Genomic DNA, 21,939 nt, shown 5'->3' with positions numbered 1-21,939 from the left:
CATGATTTAATGCCTACAGCAAATAAGATCATATAGCTAATATCAAATTTTTGAATCTCATTTGTCATCTGATCCAAAGCAATGCTTTAAGCAGCATTTACAAGTAAAGACATTCAGGATATAGTTCACTTTTGCTCTCTGGTCCCATTTATAAGGATTTCCTCATAAGCCCAGGTTTACTACAACACGGTTTACTAGATGATGAGCTACTTGACTATAGGGACTTTATATTTTAAAAACTGAGAAATATTTAGTGCATAAGTGAATGAGTCACTAGGTTACAACCCGAAAACACAAAATATGTTCCATCTATGCTTGGGACTATTTCACAGGTTTCGTATATAGGAGACATTTTATATAAAATAATCAATTACCTTATATTAAAAAAACAGTGATTATGGGCCCACTATATGTTATATACCTTCTTTTATATTACTCAATTTAATTCTCCCTCAGACCTTTAGATGGCTATTGTCATTAATTTGCTAATGAGGAAACTGAGGCTCAGAGATGTTAAATAGCTTGTCCAGTGTCATAGTAAACAAGGGGATATACGCTGGGCACAATGGCTCATACCTGTAATTCCAACACTTTGGGAGGCTGAGGTGAGTGGGTTACTTTAGCCCAGGAGTTCAAGGTCAGCCTGGGCAACAGGTGAGACCTTGTCTCTATAAAAAATAAGAAATTAGCCAGGTGTCGTGGTGTGTTCCTGTAGTCCCAGCCACTTGGGAGGCTGAGGTGGGATGACTGCCTGAGTCCATGAGTTTGAGGTTGCAGTGAGCTGTGATTGTGCCACTGTACTGCAACCTGTGCAACAGAACAAGACTTTGTCTCAAAAACAAACAAATAAAAAACCACGAGGGGATATACCTAGGTCTCTAACTTTGTTCGTTAGATTGTAAGTCCTGTAGTCTTTTCTCATATGTAGCTTGCTTTCATCTTCCTTTGATTCTTGTATATAATTTATAATTAGTTATTGAACTATCCTATCAAGTCCTGGAGCTTTTGCACCTGACTTTCTGCTAAACAATATGGTTAATATATCAAGCCATTGTTAAAAGAGGTTCAAAAATTTGCATACTGAACATTTTAAAAATATTTAGAATAGTCAATTAAAAGTTTTAAGTACTACTATTTACAGAGTTTTGTTGGGTGGTCCCTGGATTTTGACCACCAGTCAGATGGACCAAACTGAGATGACCTAGGTCTGAACTGAATAAATATCCATCCATAGGCAAGGCAAATGAGTGGACTAGACCTGTGCAGCCCAGACATGGTCAGCAAAGGTCAATGTCAGTTACAATATGAGGAAAATTCAACAGTAGGTGAGATCTCCAGTAGATGTACAAAACATAGCAATAGAAGGACCAGAGGTATACTCATCATTCAAAAGATCCAGAAGCTGATAACTGAAAACCCTCATGGGGTAAGGACTGAATGGTGAACAAACAAACAAGCAAACAAAAAAGAAGCTAAGCTCCATAAGAGGCAGAATACTCTGTCTTAGATGCAAGGCAGAGACTCAGGCACAGGGAAACCAGACAATATGTCACAGACAAGAACTGGGATGCAAAGTCAAAGTGATACTAGCTAATTCATGACTTAGGTCCCTCCCATTCTCTCCGCCCAAAGAGCAAAATGTTCCAAGCAGTCATACAGGTCAGAATCTCTCAGAGACATATACAATCCTCCAGCTATGAAGAGACAGGAAAAACAAGCAGAGATTATAATACCCATCTGTATAAATTTCCCTTCCAGTGTGTCCATTTTCTTACACACGTCTCTCTATCTCATCTCTCTCCTGCCTGCCTCTCCTTTTTCCTTGCTCCTTAATATTCAAAGTATTTACATAACCTAAGTATACTTTGAGATACTGTTCTTAATTATTAAATAATGTTTATTTTTATTTTTTTAAAAATAATTGAATGGTTTATATTTCACTATGAAAAGAACATAAATTCAATTTATTTTGTTGCTTTGGTTCAATAGCCCTCTATAGAATTCCTTACTCTGCCTTATTATTTTTAATAATAAAATAAAACTGCTTTATTTTATTCACTAAACTAACAATTAAAATTAATCCAAATCACACAAATTGAATTTTTTTTTTTTTTTTTTTTTTTTTTTTTACCAGTTGTCAAATGATCCTTTATTGAAATATTTTCCTTTGTGCTTAACTGGCTGGGCATTCCACAGCACCACTATTGATGTCATCTATGATGTCATGAGGGTGGCGGCCATCAACATTACAGCCCACAGACTGGGCAGTCCCCAGGATCTCTTTAATGGTTCCAGAGAGTTCTCTGGCTAAGGATCGGTGCTGCATCTGTCGAGCAATGTTGACGATCTCATCAAAAGTGATATTCCCACTGTGTTTAATGTTTTTCTGTTTCTTTCTGTCTCTTGGTGGTTCCTTGAGGGCTTTGATGATCAGGGCAGAGGCAGAAGGCACCACCTCAATCTGGGCCTGTCTGTTCTGAATGGTCAGTTTCACTGTAATCCTCAGGCCCTTCCAGTCACCTGTTGCCTTGGCAATGTCATCACCAACCTTTTTTGGAGACAGACCCAGGGGGCCGATCTTGGGGGCCAGGGCAGAAGTGGCACCGACTGAACAACACCGACAGGCAGAAGTGGCAGAAGTGGCACCGACTGAACAACACCGACAGTTGTTCAGTGGCACCGACAGTTTCGGTTGCACCGAAACTGAACAACCTACTCCTGAATGACTACTGGGTAAATAATGAAATGAAGGCAGAAATAAAGATGTTCTTTGAAACCAAAGAGAACAAAGACACAACATACCAGAATCTCTGAGACACATTCAAAGCAGTGTGTAGAGGGAAATTTATAGCACTAAATGCCCACAAGAGAAAGCAGGAAAGATCTAAAATTGACACCCTAACATCACAATTAAAAGAACTAGAGAAGCAAGAGCAAACAAATTCAAAAGTTAGCAGAAGGCAAGAAATAACTAAGATTAGAGCAGAACTGAAGGAGACAGAGACATAAAAAACCCTTCAAAAAATCAATGAATCCGGGAGCTGATTTTTTGAAAAGATCAACAAAATAGACTGCTAGCAAGACTAATAAAGAAGAAAAGAGAGAAGACTCAAATAGATGCAATAAAAAATGATAAAGGGGATATCACCACTGATCCCAAAGTAATACAAACTACCATCAGAGAATATTATAAACACCTCTATGCAAATAAACTAGAAAATCTAGAAGAAATCAATAAATTCCTGGACACATACAACCTTCCAAGACTAAACCAGGAAGAAGTTGAAACTCTGAATACACCAATAACAGGTTCTGAAATTGAGGCAATAATTAATAGCCTACCAACCAAAAAAGGTCCAGGACCAGACAGATTCACAGCTAAATTCTACCAGAGCTACAAAGAAGAGCTGGTACCTTTCCTTCTGAAAGTATTCCAATCAATAGAAAAAGAGGGAATCCTCCCTAACTCAGTTTATTTAGCCAGCATCATCCTGATACCAAAGCCTAGTAGAGACATAACAAAAAAATGCAATTCTAGGACAATATCCCTGATGAATATCAATGCAAAAATCCTCAATAAAATACTGGCAAACTGAATCTGGCAGCACATCAAAAAGCTTTTCCACCATGATCAAGTCGGCTTCATCCCTGGGATGCAAGGCTGATTCAACATATGCAAATCAATAAACGTAATCCACTACATAAACAGAACCAACAAGAAAAACCACATGATAATCTCAAAGATGCAGAAAAGGCCATCAACAAAATTCAACAGCACTTCATGCTAAAAACTCTCAATAAACTAGGTATTAATGGAACGTATCTCAAAATAGTAAGAGCTATTTATGACAAACCCACAGCCAATATCATACTGAATGGGCAAAAACTGGAAGCATTCCCTTTGAAAACTGGCACAAGACAAGGATGCCCTCTCTCACCACTCCTATTCAACAGTGTTGGAAGTTCTGGCTACGGCAATCAGGCAAGAGAAAGAAATAAAGGCATTCAGTTAGGAAAAGAGGAAGTCAAATTGTCTCTGTTTGCAGATGACATGATTGTATATTTAGAAAACCTCATTGTCTCAGCCCAAAATCTCAACCTGATAAGCAACTTCAGCAAAGTCTTAGGATACAAAATCAATGTGCAAAACTCACAAGCATTCCTATACACCAAGAATAGACAAAAAGAGCCCATATAGCCAAGACAATCTTAAGTGAAAAGAACAAAGCTGGAGGCATTATGCTACCTGACTTCAAACTATGCTACAAGGCTACAGTAACCAAAACAGCATGGTACTGGTACTGGTACCAAAACAGATATATAGACCAATGGAACAGAACAGAGGCCTCAGAAGTAACACCACACACCTACAACCATCTGATCTTTGGCAAACCTGACAAAAACAAGCAATGGGAAAAGGATTCCCTATTTAATAAATGGTGCTGGGAAAACTGACTAGCCATATGTAGAAAGCTGAAACTGGATCCCTTCCTTACACTGTATACAAAAAGTAATTCAAGATAAATTAAAGACTTAAATGTAAGACCTAACACCATAAAAACCCTAGAAGAAAACCTAGGCATACCATTCAGGACACAGGCATGGGCAAAGACTTCATGACTAAAACACCAAAAACAATGGCAACAAAAGCCAAAATAGACAAATGGGATCTAATTAAACTAAAGAGCTTCTGCACAGCAAAAGAAACTATCATCAGAGTGAACAGGTAACCTACAGAATGGGAAAAAAATTTTGCAATCTACCCATCTGACAAAGGGCTAATATCCAGAATCTAAAAGGAACTTAAAAAATTTACAAGAAGAAAACAAACAATCCCATCAAAAAGTGAGCAAAGGATATGAACAGACACTTCTGAAAGGAAGACATTTATGCAGCCAACAGACATATGAAAAAATGCTCATCATCACTGGTCATCAGAGAAATGCAAATGAAAACCACAATGAGATACTATCTCACACCAGTTAGAATGGTGATCATTAAAAAATCAGGAAACAACAGATGCTGGAGAGGATGTGGAGAAATAGAAACGCTTTTACACTGTTGGTGGGAGTGTAAACTAGTTCAAACATTGTGGAAGACAGTGTCATGATTCCTCAAGGATCTAGAACTAGAAATACCATTTGACCCAGCCATCCCATTACTGGGTATATACCCAAAGGGGTATAAATCATGCTACTATAAAGACACATGCACACATATGTTTATTGTGGCCCTATTCACAATAACAAAGACTTGGAACCAACCCAAATGTTCATCAATGATAGACTGGATTAAGAAAATGTGGCACATATACACCATGGAATACTATGCAGCCATAAAACAGGATGAGTTCATGTCCTTTGCAGGGTCATGGATGAAGCTGGAAACCATCATTCTAAGCAAACTATCACAAGGACAGAAAACCAAACACCGCATGTTCTCCCTTATAGCTGGGAGTTGAATAATCAGAACACATGGACACAGAGCAGGGAACATCACATACCAGGGGCTGTTGGGGGATGGGGGGCTCAGGGAGGGATAGCATTAGGAGAAATACCTAATATAAATGACAAGTTGATGGGTGCAGCAAACCAACATAGCACATGTATACCTATGTAACAAACCTGCATGTTATGCACATGTATCCTAGAACCTAAAGTATAATAATAATAATTAAAAAACAGTGTATCACTGTATGGAAGGTTTGGTGGGTCTTCCCATACTCATTCTCAATCCCAAACTATGAAATATAATTAAATTCAGAGCAGGTTATGTTCTATTAGAAGGGATGTGGCGGTGGCGAGAGCTTGAACCTGAGATGCTTCATTTAGCTCTCTTTCTTAAAGTTCTTTCCCAATGAAATGTGTTATTTCTTGAATTATGAATTGTATTCCACAATTTAGGGGTGTATCAGCCAAGGTTCTCCGGAAAAACAGAATCAATAGGAGATAACTGTTCACTACTTATTTGTTTGTTTATTATAAGGAATTGGCTCATCCAATTATGGAGACTGACAAGTCTCATTTTCTGCCGCCTGCAAGCTGGAGGCACAGGAGTTCCAGTGGTGTCATTCAGTACATGTCCCAAAGGCCTAAAACCAGGGGAGCTGATGGTGTAAATCCCAGTCCATGGCAGGAAAAGATATGAGATGTCCCAGCTCAGCAATGAGGTGGAATAAAAAAGGAGGAAATTCCTCCTTCTGCTGCTTTTTTATTCAGGTGCTCAATGGATTTGATGATGCCCACTCACAGAGGAGAGGACCACTTACTTTACAGAGTTTGCAGGTTCAAAGGGAAGAATCCTTGCAGATGCACCCAGAAATAATAATTAATCTGGATACTCAGAAATCATAATAATTAACATCAATATTAATAAATAATTATTAAAAATAATAATTAATCTGAGCACTCAGAAATAATAATTAATCTGGGCCCTGTCAAGTTGACATAAAATTAACCATCACAAGGAGGCTCCATGCAGTCAGTTTATTGCTAATTTTTCTCCTATGGAGGTGGTAATTACTGAAAACTCTTCTTTCCTCATCTAGAACATTTGACCAGAGTTTTTCTGCAGACCCATCCTGTTATGAGTAATTTGTTAGTGGAAAAATAAGGTGAATTCCCTTTGGATAAATCTTTATCTGGAGTCGGGGTCATTCAACAGCATAAGTATCACAAGGGTCCAAGCTCTAAAGCTGACTGAAGGTTCACTTAGATTTAATACCATGCAAGCACAAGACATTGCTAGATTTCTAAGTAGTCTAGTAACCTGTAAGTTTTCTGTTCTGGTTTCTTCTACATCTTACATCTAAAGCCACTTAATCTTCACATAAATATTCAGCTCCACCTCAGATTCTGAAAGGAGTATTTATGAAGGATATTTAAAGGAGCCCTCAGTCAGATTGCTTTAACTCAACAAACTTATTTGTATACTTACTCTAAGCTTGACACTGTACAAGTTACAAATAAGATAAATAACCACAAAGATAAATAAGCCATAGGGTTTACTATTGATGTGATTATAGTCAAAGGCAGTGGTCCCTTAAATGCTCATGTGTATAAGAATTATCAAGGATGTTGTTAAAAATATAGAATCTGACCCCACTCCTAGAAGATTCTGATTCATTAATACTTTTCGGTGATCCTGAATGAGAGACTTCTCCTTGGCAACATTCACCTAAGGACCAAGCACAGAACTGATAGTATAATACAATACAATGTCAAAGCACTATGTTTAAATAATGGTTAAAATGGGCTAAATGCTCCAATTAAAAGATGCAGACTGGCAAATTGGATAAAGAATCAAGACCCATCAGTGTGCTGTATTCAGGAAACCCATCTCACGTGCAGAGACACACATAGGATCAAAATAAAGGGATGGAGGAAGATCCACCAAGCAAATGGAAAGCAAAAAAAGGCAGGGATTGCAATCCTAGTCTCTGATAAAACAGACTTTAAACCAACAAAGATCAAAAGAGACAAAGAAGGCCATTACATAATGGTAAAGGGATGAATTCAACAAGAAGAGCTAAATATCCTAAATATACATGCACCCAATACAGGAGCACCCAGATTCATAAAGCAAGTCCTTAGAGACCTACAAAGAGACTTAGACTCCCACACAATAATAATGGGAGACTTTAACACCCCACTGTCAACATTAGACAGATCAACGAGACAGAAAGTTAACAAGGATATCCAGGAATTGAACTCAGCTCTGCACCAAGTGGACCTAATACACATCTACAAAACTCTCCACCGCAAATCAACAGAATATACATTCTTTACAGCACCACACCACAACTATTCCAAAATTGACCACATAATTGGAAGTAAAGCTCTCCTCAGCAAATGTAGAAGAATAGAAATTATAACAAACTGTCTCTCAGACCACAGTGCAATCAAACTAGAACTCAGGATTAAGAAACTCACTCAAAACCGCTCAACTACATGGAAACTGAACAACTTGCTCCTGAATGACTACCGGGTACATAACGAAATGAAGGCAGAAATAAAGATGTTCTTTGAAACCAACGAGAACAAAGACACAACATACCAGAATCTCTGGGACACATTCAAAGCAGTGTGTAGAGGGAAATTTACAGCACTAAATGCCCACAAGAGAAAGCAGGAAAGATCTAAAATTGACAACCTAACATCACAATTAAAAGAACTAGAAAAGTGAGAGCAAACACATTCAAAAGTTAGCAGAAGGCAAGAAATAACTAAGATTAGAGCAGAACTGAAGGAAATAGAGACACAAAAAACCCTTCAAAAAATCAATGAATCCAGGTCCTGGTTTTTTGAAAAGATCAACAAATTGATAGACCACTAGCAAGACTAATAAAGAATAAAAGACAGAAGAATCAAATAGACACAATAAAAAATGATAACGGGGATATCACCACTTATCCCACAGAGATACAAACTACCATCAGAGAATACTATAAACACCTCTATGCAAATGAACTAGAAAATCTAGAAGAAATGGATAAATTCCTCAACACATACACTCTCCCAAGACTAAACCAGGAAGAAGTTGAATCTCTGAATACACCAATGACAGGTTCTGAAATTGAGGCAATAATTAATAGCTTACCAACCAAAAAAAGTCCTGGACCAGATGGATTCACAGCCAAATTCTACCAGAGGTACAAGGAGGAGCTGGTACCATTCCTTCTGAAACTATTCCAATCAATAGAAAAAGAGGGAATCCTCCCTAACTCATTTTATGAGGCCAACAACATCCTGATACCAAAGCCGGGCAGAGACAAAACAAAAAAAGAGAATTTTAGACCAATATCCCTGATGAACATCAATGCAAAAATCCTCAATAAAATACTGGCAAACCAAATCCAGCAGCACCTCAAAAAGCTTATCCACCATGATCAAGAGGGCTTCATCCCTGGGATGCAAGGCTGGTTCAACATATGCAAATCAATAAATATAATCCAGCATATAAACAGAACCAATGACAAAAACCACATGATTATCTCAATAGATGCAGAAAAGGCCTTTGACAAAATTCAACAACCCTTCATGCTAAACACTCTCTATAAATTAGGTATTGATGGGATGTATTTCAAAATAATAAGAGCTATCTATGACAAACCCACAGCCAGTATCATACTGAATGGGCAAAAACTGGAAGCATTCCCTTTGAAAACTGGCACAAGACAGGGATGCCCTCTCTCACCACTCCTATTCAACATAGTGTTGGAAGTTCTGGCCAGGGCAATCAGGGAGGAGAAGGAAATCAAGGGTATTAAATTAGGAAAAGAGGAAGTCAAATTGTCCCTGTTTGCAGATGACATGATGTATATCTAGAAAAACCCATCGTCTCAGCCCAAAATCTCCTTAAGCTGATAAGCAACTTCAGCAAAGTCTCAGGATACAAAATCAATGTACAAAAATCACAAGCATTCTTATACACCAATAACAGACAGAGAGCCAAATCATGAGTGATCTCCCATTCACAACTGCTTCAAAGAGAATAAAATACCTAGGAATCCAACTTACAAGGGATGTGAAGGACCTCTTCAAGGAGAACTACAAATCTCTGCTCAATGCAATAAAAGAGGATACAAACAAATGGAAGAACATTCCATGCTCATGAGTAGAAAGAATCAATATTGTGAAAATGGCCATACTGCCCAACGTAATTTATAGATTTAATGCCATCCCCATCAAGCTACCAATGACTTTCTTCACAGAATTGGAAAAAACTACATTAAAGTTCATATGGAACCAAAAGAGAGCCCACATTGCCATGTCAATCCTAAGCCAAAAGAACAAAGCTGGAGGCATCACGCTACCTGACTTCAAACTATACTACAAGGCTACACTAACCAAAACAGTATGGCAGTGGTACCAAAACAGAGATATAGACCAATGGAACAGAACAGAGCCCTCAGAAATAATGCCGCATATCTACAACTATCTGATCTTTGACAAGCCTGACAAAAACAAGCAATGGGGAAAGGATTCCCTATTTAATAAATGGTGCTGGGAAAACTGGCTAGCCATATGTAGAAAGCTGAAACTGGATCCCCTCCTTACACCTTATAGAAAAATTAATTCAAGATGGATTAAAGACTTAAATGTTAGACCTAAAACCATAAAAACCCTAGAAGAAAACCTAGACAATACCATTCAGGACATAGGCATGGGCAAGGACTTCATGTCTAAAACACCAAAAGCAATGGCAACAAAAGCCAAAACTGACAAATGGGATCTAATTAAACTAAAGAGCTTCTGCACAGCAAAAGAAACTACCAGCAGAGTGAACAGGCAACCTACAGAATGGGAGAACATTTTTGTAATCTACTCATCTGACAAAGGGCTAATATCCAGAATCTACAATGAACTCAAACAAATTTACAAGAAAAAAACAAACAACCCCATCAATAAGTGGGCAAAGGATATGAACAGACACTTCTCAAAAGAAGACATTTATGCAGCCAAAAGACACATGAAAAAATGCTCATCATCCCTGGCCATCAGAGAAATGCAAATGAAAACCACAATGAGATACCATCTCACACCAGTTAGAATAGCGATCATTAAAAAGTCAAGAAACAACAGGTGCTGGAGAGGATGTGGAGAAATAGGAACACTTTTACACTGTTTTTGGGACTATAAATTAGTTCAACCATTGTGGAAGTCAGTGTGGTGATTCCTCAGGGATCTAGAACTAGAAATACCATTTGACCCAGCAATCCCATTACTGGGTATATACCCAAAGGATTATAAAACATGCTGCTATAAAGACACATGCACACATATGTTTATTGCGGCACTATTCACAATAGCAAAGACTTGGAACCAACCCAAATATCCAACAATGATAGACTGGATTAAGAAAATGTGGCACATATACACCATGGAATACTATGCAACCATAAAAAATGATGAATTCATGTCCTTTATAGGGACATGGATGAAGCTGGAAACCATCATTCTCAGCAAACTATCGCAAGGACAAAAAACCGAACACCAAACACTGCATGTTCTCACTCATAGGTGGGAATTGAACAATGAGAACATATGGACATAGGAAGGGGAACATCACACATCAGGGCTTGTTGTGGGGTGGGGGGAGCGGGGAAGGATAGCATTAGGAGATATACCTAATGTAAATAACAGGTTAATGGGTGCAGCACACCAACATGGCACATGTATACATATGTAACTAACCTGCACATTGTGCACATGTACCCTAAAACTTTAAGTATAATAAAAAAATTTAAAACTAATGGTTAAAATCATATACTTGGGCACTAGAAGGTATTGGTTTGAATCTAGCACTACTACTTACTACTTGTGTAACACTGGATAAGTTATTTAGTTTATTTCTATCTCTATAAAATGCTACCTCCTAAAATTGTGATGTTTAAAATACATGGGCTAACAAGTGTAAAAGAATGAACTAAAGTTTACTATCTTACTAATTTTGTTTTACTGTTGTACTGTAGCAAAATACCTCAATACAAAATGGGACTTGAGATCCTGTAGGGATGAATAAAGAGATTTTTAAAATTAGAAATGGGGCCTCACTATGTTGCCCACGCTGGCTTTGAACTCCTGGTTGCAAGTGATCCTCCCTCCTCAGTCCTTTGAGTAGCTGGGACTACAGGCTCACACCACGACATCTGGCTGAAGGAAAATTTTTTTTTAATTTATTATGCTTTAAGTTCTGGGGTACATGTGCAAAATGTGTAGGTTTGTTACATAGGTATACATGTGCCATGTTGGTGTGCTGCACCCATCAACCCGTCATCTACATTAGGTAATTCTCCTAATGCTATCCCTCCCCCAACCCCCTACCCGCCGACAGGTCCCAGTGTGTGATGTTGCCCTCCCTGTGTCCATGTTTTCTCATTGTCAACTCCCACTTATGAGTGAGAACATGCGGTGTTTGATTTTCTGTTTTTGTGTTAGTTTGCTGAGAATAATGATTTCCAGCTTCATCCATATCCCTGCAAAGGACATTAACTCACTTTTTTGTGGCTGCACAGTATTCCATGGTATATATGTGCCACATTTTCTTTATCCAGTCTATCACTGATGGACATTTGAGTTGGTTCCAAGTCTTTGCTACTGTGAACAGTGACGCAATAAACAGGTATGCATGTGTCTTTATTGTAGAATGATTTATACACCTTTGGGTATATACCCAGTAATAGGATTGCTGGGTCAAATGGTATTTCTGGTTCTAGATCCTTGAGGAATCGCCACACTGTCTTCCACAAAATATTTTTAAAGGGATTTACAGAGACATCTGATAAAGAAGATTACTTATAGTTTGCTTTGTGTGTACAAGTTTCCCCAAGAAAATTCCACAACATTTACATTACTGACCAATGCTTTTGAAGTTGGACTTGCTTTTGCAGAGAATGTCAGAAGTTCTGAGTCTGTTCTCAAAGTGGACTGGGTGCAAGAGAAAGGGCTGCTCAAAGGGTTTAGTCACATTTTTATTATATAAGTAAAAGGCTATTAGAGGCTGGCACATAATAAGTCCCCAATACATAGAAGCTATTATTCTAGCGATGCCATGCACTCTAAAAGAGGCAGGTAGTTGGCTGAACGGGGGCCTGCAGAAAGGCCACATACTTATCCCCACATCTGTGAATATTGCTTTATATGGTGAAAGATGTGACTAAGTAAAGGGTCTTGGGAGGAGGAATTTATTCTGGATTATCTGGGTGAGCCCTTATGCAATGATATGCTTTTCCAAAAAATAAATATTAGGCAGAGAGGTTTAAGACATATGAGACAGCCACATGACCACGGAGGCAGAGATTGCAGTGATTTGGCCACAAGACAAGGAACTACTGCAGGCAGCAGAAGATGGAAGAGGCAAGGTACAGATTTTCCCTTAAAACCATTAGAAGGAGCATTGCCCTCCTGATACTTCAATTTCATGCTTCTGGCCTTCAGAGATGGGAGAGAATACATTTCTGTTCTTTTAAGTCATCCGGTTTGTGGTAATTTGCTACAGATGCTAAAAGAAACAAATATAAAACAGTTAGCTCAGCTTGTGAATACAGGTACTGCTTTCTGAGCTGAAGAAACCTCGAAGGGAATAAAAGATCTCAGCCAGTTACTACTACATGTAAATCATCAATTTAAAAAAAAAAAAGAAAAGGAAAAAAAGAACCGTTACAAGACATGAAACAGCATGATTTTTAAAGGTAACATAATGCTAAGAAAGCATGAATTGTGGCCATGGATAAGAGATGAAATCAGAGATATAGACTAGGTCTTCATATAGCACAGCTAAGGAGTCAAAACTTCTCTGTTTTTGGCATCAGTATCACCTCAGAGTTTTTTTTTTAAATGCAAAGTTAGGAGCCACACTCCAACGTTATTCTAATAGAATCTGCATTTTTAACAAGATTCCCGAATCATTTTATACACTCTAAAGTTTGAGAGGCATGCCTCTTCTCAAAGTAAGAGGTAAGGCTATTGAGAAATCTTGAAAGATTTAAAGCAGAGAAGTGACAAGACAATATTTGCATTTCAGATCAACCAATCCAAAGGTATTTTGAAGAACAGATTTAACTGGGATAAAAGCCAAATCAGAGACAAGTGACTTCAACAGTACTTGTTACAGATTATGAACTTTTGAACAAAGATATGGGTAAATATAGACGGGGGAAATGACATAAATTTAAGAAATATTTAAACCCTGGTGTAATATATAATAATGTTGCTTTCACCTAGGTTCTATAATGTGTCTGCTTATTCGTGCCTATGTTTCTAAAAGGATCTTAGAACAGGCTTCTTTCTGTCCGTCCTAGTTTCTATTGAGGCACCAATAGATGATAAGACACCTGAGTATGAGATCCATTCTTCCCTACATATACAGGTTTACTAAAGAAATGGATCCAAGAAACTGTTACATGATTCTTTGAGCTTTCAACCAGAAATCAAAGATATTTTTTAAAAAGTGTCAGAGAAGTAGAGGAGAAACTTCTTGGGAGAGCTGTTACAGTGTTGTGAGTACCCACCCCCTCTGGGGAATAGGCATATGTGAGTATTACCTTCTAACCTCAAGAGAAACAAGGGGTATCACAAGGGGACTATAGAAAAGCTTTGAAATGTGTTTTATGAGGTTAGAAAACCCAAGGCTGGACGTGGTAGCTCAAGCCTGTAATCCCAGCACTTTGGGAGGCTGACATGGGAAGATTGCTTGAGGTGATGAGTTGGAGACCAGACATAATGAGTCCCTGTCTCTACAAAAAAAAAAAATAATTAATTAAAAAAAAGAAAAAGAAAACCCAAAGAAGTAGTGCGGCATTGACACTAGAAAAAGCTAAAGTGGACTGCAGATTGGGGTCTAACCTCACCTCAGGTAATTTAGAGGTTAAGAGGATGACTGTCTGCTTGGTGGTAGAGCCAGGAGAGTACTGTTGCTTTAAGACCGGCCTTCATTCTTAAAGCTTATCAGGGCAAGGAATGTAAGCCACCAAAAGGAGAGTTAGAGTGGATCATTCTATTTTGGTTTAAATTTTGTTTATATTTTAAAATTATTTCCCAGGAGTATAGATTCAAGTTGTTCTGAATATAAAATCCCTAGTGTGGGTCATTCTGGGTTCTATATTAGTGAAGTTTCTCAGATCTCCAGAGAAACAGAGTCAATATAGATAGATGATTGGTAGATTAGATAGAAAGATAGATAGATAGATAGATAGATAGATAGATAGATAGATAGCTAGCTATGGGTGATATAGACATAGATATAGATGAGGAGATTTATTATGGGAATTAGCTCATGTGATTATGGATACTGTGAAGTCTGAAAATATGCTGTTTGCTAGCTGGAGAACCAGAAAAGCCAGTACTGTGATTCAGTCTGAGTCCAAAGGCCTGAGGACCAGGGAAGCTAATAGTGTAACTCCCACTCTGAGGCCAAAAACTGGGAGAAGTGGGGGTGAGAGTGGGGTGCTGTTGTAAGTCCCAGTGTCAAAGGCCCAAAAACCAGGAGCACCGATGTGCAACAGGAGGAGAGGATTGGTGTCCCAGCTCCAGAAGAGAGCAAATTTGCTCTGCTTACGACTTTTTATTCTGTCAGGAAGGTCTACACATTGGATATGCCTGCCCAAATTGTCAAGGGTGGATCTTCTTTACTCAGTCTACTAATAAAAATACTAATCTCTTTTGGAGGTACCCCCAAAGACACACCCAGAAATAATGTTTTACCAGCTATCTTGGCATGCCTTAGGCAAGTCAAGTTGACACGTGAAATTAACCATCACAGGTTCTCTCCAATCAAACCAGCTGGAGGAGTAAGGAATTCCCCTCAATAAAGAAAGTGTAGGTGCACAGCAGATTTCCCAGGAGTGGAGGAAGGAAAGATGCATCAGCCAGAGAAATGCAGGAGTTGGGAGGGTCTAGCTGAGAAACTTCAAAGAGTCCTCAAAAGTGTTTCCCAAGATAAAGTTTGTTTTAATCCTTTACTGGAACTTGCCAGGAACCCTTGCCTTTAGATACAGAGAGGGAGACCTCTGGGCTTTGCAACCAAGCACGAAATTTCCTGTATCTGTCCAGACACAGTGGCTCACACCTGTAATCCCAGCACTTGTGGGAGGCAGAGGCAGGCAGACAACTCTCCTGGACAACGTTCCATGTGTGTCTTTCTTTGGCTGATCTTAATCTGTACCTTTCCCTTTAATAAACCATAACCATGAGTATAACAGCTTTCAGTGAGTTATTTGAGTCTTTCTAGCAAATTACCAAAACTGATCTGGTTTGGGGGACTCTTTAAACCTACAGTTGGCTTCAGAAATTAGGGTGGGTACTGTGCTTCTAGGTTTGTAATTGGCCCAAACTTCTCAGGGGATTTCCAGGTTTGTTTTAATAAAAAAAAATCACAACAAATTAACTTGGCTGTCATTTTATAAGTACCAAGCTGTACTACAATCGTGCAGGATAAAAGTTATGCTGATTTTGGCTTATCCTTAAGGTAAGCACAACCTGTCTTTGAAGTCTAAAGATCAATGACATCTTTAATGTATAAAACTGTATAATAAAAAACATTTTCCACACTGTTATTAGGTTCTCCCATAAGAAAAGTCTTTTAAAATAGAGGGTGGGAAATACCTCTTTCAAGTATCAAAAAGCCTCACAAATTAAGGCCAGGATGGCAACAAATTGAAAAATAGTGAGTGACATATGATTTCCTTCATAAGAAGTTTAAAATCAGGAATACTAGTCTATGTTTATAGAGATCAGAATAGTGGCTAATTTGGGGTGGGTGAGGTGGGGTAGGGATTTACGTGCTGACTAGGAGGAATCATAAGGGAGTTATATGGAGTGTTGGAAATGTTGTAAATCCTGATTTGGGTGGTGGTTATGTTGTAGAAAAAAATAGGTTCCTGTCACATGAACAGGAGAAGGTAGGCACACAAACAGTTTGAAGAGTGAGGAGAAATGGAATTTATTAGGCGAAAAGGAAAAAACCTCTCAGCAAAGCTAGAGGGGTTCGTGTTAACACGCCCCCATCTCACAGACTGAATCCCAGGTCACCACATAGGAACTGAAGAACCCAGGCTCCTCCCCACTGCAAATGGCGTGAACTTCACAAGGCTCCACTGCATCCCCCCAGTGCGCAGGCTGGTCAGAGATCCTCTGGGGACCCTCCCCCTTATCTTCCTCCTACGTCTATCATTCCTCCCACTAAAGAAGTACATCTAAGTGCTGTTAGGATAAAGATAAGGACAAAGACTGATCTTAACTGCTTCCTGTTTACAAGGAGTGCTGTTCTGAGAAAACAGCAGTTAGAGCTCCTTCAGAGGACTATCTAAGGGTCCCTAGCAAAAAGGGCCATTGTCCGAGGCCCCAGTTGCATGACCGTTTAGAGTCTGATGGCCTGAAAGGGAGAAGAAACAATTGGAGTTATTAGAAAACATGTATCGAAATGAAACAAGAGTGGAGTAAGGACAGCTCAAAAATCCCAAGGCCCTTTACCAATTTGCACAGGGAGAGGGAGACCAAAAGCCCAGCTGGTAAAAAAAACTTTTACTTTTGCCAGCATGTCAGGCTTCTGGGTTCCCTTCCACCGAGCCCAATCCTAAGCCAACTAGTCTAAGGTTTGGGAAATTAACTCTGGCAAGATTGGAGTATGCATCTGAGGAGAGTGTCCTGTAGTACAGAGAGACAATTACCTATCTAAGAGAGGACAGAAGAGGAAAAAGGAAAAAAGACTCCTGTTTCAAAGGAACCCCAGGGGTTCAGGATGCATTCGAAAGGGGTACAGACTGAAGATGAATGCCTAATGATCTAGAAAGAGGGGAGCAGGCATCCCTGGTTCCCATCTCTTCCTAGCAAATAACTGGGGTACATGAGAGAGAGAAAGCAAGGCATTGCTCTTTCTTTCCTCCGTTATTGTATCCCCGAGTCCTGGCAACTGCGACAGGGTGCCACCCATGAGTGTCAAAGTGGCTTTCACCCATGTTAACAGGGTGGGGGGGCAGGGAATGGGAGTATCTGCTCTTAGCCACTTACACCCTATCTCCCCTGCTGTCAGTAGCCTTTGAATTCCCTAGACCTCATTTATGCCATGGATACTAGCATGACCTTTATCCATGAAATAACAAGCTTGACCTAATTGGCAGGAATTAGTCATGCTCACCTGCACTATGCCTTTTAACTTTTTTTTTTTTTTTTTTTTTGAGACAAAGTCTCACTCTGTCACCCAGGCTGGAGTGCAGTGGCGCAATCTCGGCTCACTGCAAGCTCCGCCTCCGGGGTTCACACCATTCTCCTGCCTCAGCCTCCCAAGTAGCTGGGACTACAGGCACCCACCACCACACCCGGCTAATTTTTTGTATTTTTAGTAGAGACAGGGTTTCACCATGTTAGCCAGGATGGTCTGGATCTCCTGACCTCGTGGTCCGCCCTCCTCGGCCTCCCAAAGTGCTGGGATTACAGGCGTGAGCCACCATGCCTGGCCGCCCTTTAACTTCTGTTATCATTTGCCTCAGGATCCCTCAGATCCATTTTTTCTTTCTAGGGCTTTGAACCAAAGCTTGGAATTGAATTTGGGACAAAATGTGTCTCAGGGGGAGTTGCATGGACTCCTTATCATGAGCCAAATGCTAGGGTATAGCTGTGGAATGGAGTACTCCTCCAACAAGGGAAAGAAAAGGATGTCTAGTGATATGCCCAGATAACTTGTCGCTATAATTATGCTTGCTAAGATTTGGGTGCATGCTGCTTGGCTCTGGTTAGCTCCCTTGGTCTTACTTTCCCAAAAAGGAAACCTGCAAGTGATAGACATCCTATTTATTTCCATGACCTGGAAGGATTTGCAGGATAATTATTCAGAACTAGAATACTGATCTAGATTTTTACATTACCCATCCCTCTTGTTCCTTCTGAGCTGCAGCTGGAGATTGCTGATCAGTTCACAGGAACAAGAAGGGTTAGTCTAAAATGTAGGCAAAGTCTTAAAAACAGCTAATGACTGTAGAATCTAATGGCAAATGTATGATAAGTTTTGAAACATGAGGATCCCCAGTTTTGCAAAAAAAACAAATCATGATGGGACCGAGTTTGCAAAATAGACTTTAGTCTTATACGTGGCCTGATTATTTGCATAAAATGCAGCAAGAATAATTATTTCTTTTAGAAACAGGGCTTTTAGATTGGCTTTGACAGAACTCTGTTCCACAAGGAATCTCAGATAAGACCTTTTAAAGCCGAGCCCAGCCATGGGTTTGTACCCTCAAATACCTGTGAGTTGGGTAATCCTCTCCTTTTAAGGTCCCAAGATAAACTTGGAGCTCCTGGGCCTGTCAGGAAGTGACATTCTTTACTTACTACATGTTAGAAAACCTAAAAGGACTGCATAGACAAGGGTATGAGGCCAGTTTTCCCAAGGGGCTTTTATCAGCTCTGCAAGTTGAACTTGATTCCTTAAAAGAAAGCATATACCCTTCCCGTCAAAGCCTTGTTAAAACAACCAGTTTCTCCAATTGCATCCTGTTGCAAAAGAAAATAGATTCTTATTGCACTGATGTAAACAACTATATTGCCATGAGTTAAGAATACTCACAACAGCCGGGCACAGTGGCTCACGCCTGGAATCCCAGCACTTTGGGAGGCTCAGGCAGGAGGATCACCTGAGGTCCAGAGTTCAAGATCAGCCTGGCCAACATAGTGAAACCCAATCTCTACTAAATATATAAAAATTAGCCGGGCACGGTGGTGCGCATCTGTAATCCCAACTATTCGGGAGGCTGAGGCAGGAGAATTGCTTGAACCCCGGAGGTGGAGGTTGCAGTGAGCCAAGATTGCATTACTACACTCCAGCCTTAGAGTGAGACTCTGACTCAAAAAAAAAGAATACTCATAACTAGTTTCCATATTCTGGAAAAGCCAAGCAGAAAGAGAGACAAACATGCTCCAGATTTTGTTCAGAGGAGTATACTTTACTCAATTATTAAAGGTCGTAAATAGTTCAAAATAAATTTCCTTGACTCTGAAAAACAAAACAAGGATCAGCAATATTCCAAGCAAAGTCGAAAAGATTGCTCCAGTTTTCTATGAGTTCAGTCCATTTAGTTAACTCTTGTGTTACTTGGTATCAGTGAATATTTTGGCTCTTCATGAGTCCTGTACATTTTTCCTTTATTCCAATGTCACATTTCCAAAGTTATCAGAAACCTGTATTGAAGAGCACCTGTCAGAGTACTATAGCTTATTACAAACCATCTTTTGAAAAGGATTGAAACAAGACAATTGTCTGTGAATAACAAAATGTCCATAGAAGTTTCATTATCTCTGTGTTTTACAATAACTTAACTACCTTAATTATGATTGATAGCATATACTTTAGACATTAGAACTTTAGAAATGTCATATAACTTGGAACATATATTAGTATTATCCACCAAAATATAACCTAAAGAAGATTGAACACCATTTTGGCAATCCCATGCCAGCTAAACATGTCAAATAATACTGTTTACCTCTCTTTTAAATACTTCAGGGGCCCTCTGTAGCATCCAAAAGCCAGGCATCAGCAAAGACAATTTTGAAACTGAAGTTTGATTTTGGGAAGCCTTTTAAATATGAAGAGGTTTAAAATACTTGATGTTATGAAACAAAACTCCAGATTAGCATAAGTTATTTATTTTGCCAAAATGACTCAGAAATGTAAAAAAGTAAAAACCTTTTATAACTCTTCATGAATTTTGCCAAAGAGCAGGTTAGTGCCTTAAGAGTACCTTGTTGTGCTTTTATTTCAATGCTCAATTTACAGAAAAACCATATAACACCCTTTTGAATTTAGTCAATATGTTCACACATGGAATTTTTGCAAGATTAATTTTTACAATCCTTCCACCACTTGTTTGAACTTTAGCTTTATCTTATCTAATTTAAAACAATTCTTTAACCCTAGGCAAGAATTTACATTTCCATGCCTTTTTATAATCTTTTACTAAAAAAAGTTACTGTTCTTATACACCAAACATGTAAATCTATTTCTAGTAGTTTATGTTTTAATGTTATAATGTTATAATGGTAACTCCCAGCAATTTTTAACTTTAATATAAAACCTAGCAAGTAGCTTTAATTATGTGGTAGGTGCAGCCAAGGTTTGATTCCTTCTAGCATACTTAAGGGCATAGTCAATTTTATATGTCCCTGGGCCTTACCAATTGTGGAGCAGGCAATTCAAAGAGTTCTCAAAACCCAAAAAGCAGTTATAACTTTAAAACATTTAGCAAACTTACTTACATTTTGACGACATCTGGGATTTTACCAATAATCTTATTTTTTTTTTTTTAGATGGAGTTTAGCTCTTGTTGCCCAGTCTGGAGTGCAATGGTGTGATCTCAGCTCACTGCAACCTCTTCCTCCTGGGTTCAAGTGATTCTCCTGCCCCAGTCTCCCAAGTAGTTGGGATTACGGGCATGCACCACCACACCCAGCTAATTTGGTATTTTTTTTTAGTAGAGATGGGGTTTCACCATGTTGGTCATGCTGGTCTTGAACTCCTGACCTCAAGTGATCCACCTGCCTCGGCCTCCCAAAATGTTGGGATTACAGGCATGAGCCACCACGCCTGGCCCCTATAATCTTTAAGGCTGTTTTTATTTCTCAAAGATTAAAGTCACATGAATTAAAAAGTATCACAGCTTTTATCTTCCCTTTGAAAAATATTTGATGCAAGCACTCATCTTCCTTTAGGCCAATTAATTTGAGCTATTTTTATAGACATCACAAACACAACACATACATAAAACTACACAGACAGGCAGAAGAAAATCCAGTTGCCATAAGATCTTTTGCTTGCCAGTCTCCTACTTGGATTATTGGCCTCCTGGTGGAGCACTTTAAGAGACAGGGCCAGGAAAACACATAGCCTCTAAGGCCTAATAAACAGGCATAACTGGGGGCAAAAACAGATTTTGATAGGAATCTATCCACTTTTAATTCCATTAGGAAAACAGGGATCTCTCCCTTCTCATGCATGCATTGAAAATGGCAAGCCAAAACGGAGAAAAAGAATTCCATTCACTGGGAACAAAACTTTTTCCACTGGGAGGCCGAGGGAGGTGGATCACAAGGTCAGGAGTTCAACACCAGCCTGGCCAAGATGATGAAACCCCGTCTCTACTAAAAATACAAAAATTAGCTGAGCGCAGTGGCAGGTGCCTGTAATTCCAGCTACTTGGGAGGCTGAGGCAGGAGAATTACTTGAACCTGGGAGGCAAAGGTTACAGTGAGCCCAGATTGTGCCACTGTACTTCAGCCTGGGCAACAGAGTGAGACTCCGTCTCAAAACAAAACAAAACAAAAAAACACTTTTTCCAGCCAAACAAGATCCCAGAAGAGAAAAACATTAAGATCTTTTCAATATACCTATAATTTGGATATCCACTTTTAATTAAGCTGAATGCTCTTTAAGAAAATCCTTTTAACACCC

At 39.1% G+C, this 21,939-nt stretch overlaps 2 protein-coding genes across 6 annotated transcripts in view; both read right to left on the bottom strand.

Moving 5' to 3' along the window:
- Positions 1-21,939, bottom strand: part of GRIK2 (glutamate ionotropic receptor kainate type subunit 2) — a 1,201,011-nt gene that overhangs the window by 1,167,041 nt on the left and 12,031 nt on the right. The gene's annotated exons all lie outside the window — the stretch shown is intronic.
- Positions 2,135-20,760, bottom strand: LOC129049764 (large ribosomal subunit protein uL11-like). Its single transcript, XM_063725297.1, has 2 exons — positions 20,748-20,760; positions 2,135-2,649 (listed from the first exon to the last, which is right to left on the bottom strand). Exons 1-2 carry the CDS (start codon positions 20,758-20,760, stop codon positions 2,174-2,176), a joined length of 489 nt encoding a protein of 162 aa, XP_063581367.1. The 3' UTR covers positions 2,135-2,173.

Source organism: Pongo abelii, chromosome 5, assembly GCF_028885655.2.
Source record: "Pongo abelii isolate AG06213 chromosome 5, NHGRI_mPonAbe1-v2.0_pri, whole genome shotgun sequence".
NCBI classification, from domain to species: Eukaryota; Metazoa; Chordata; class Mammalia; order Primates; family Hominidae; genus Pongo; species Pongo abelii.
This window is presented reverse-complemented; position numbering and strand designations above follow the sequence as displayed.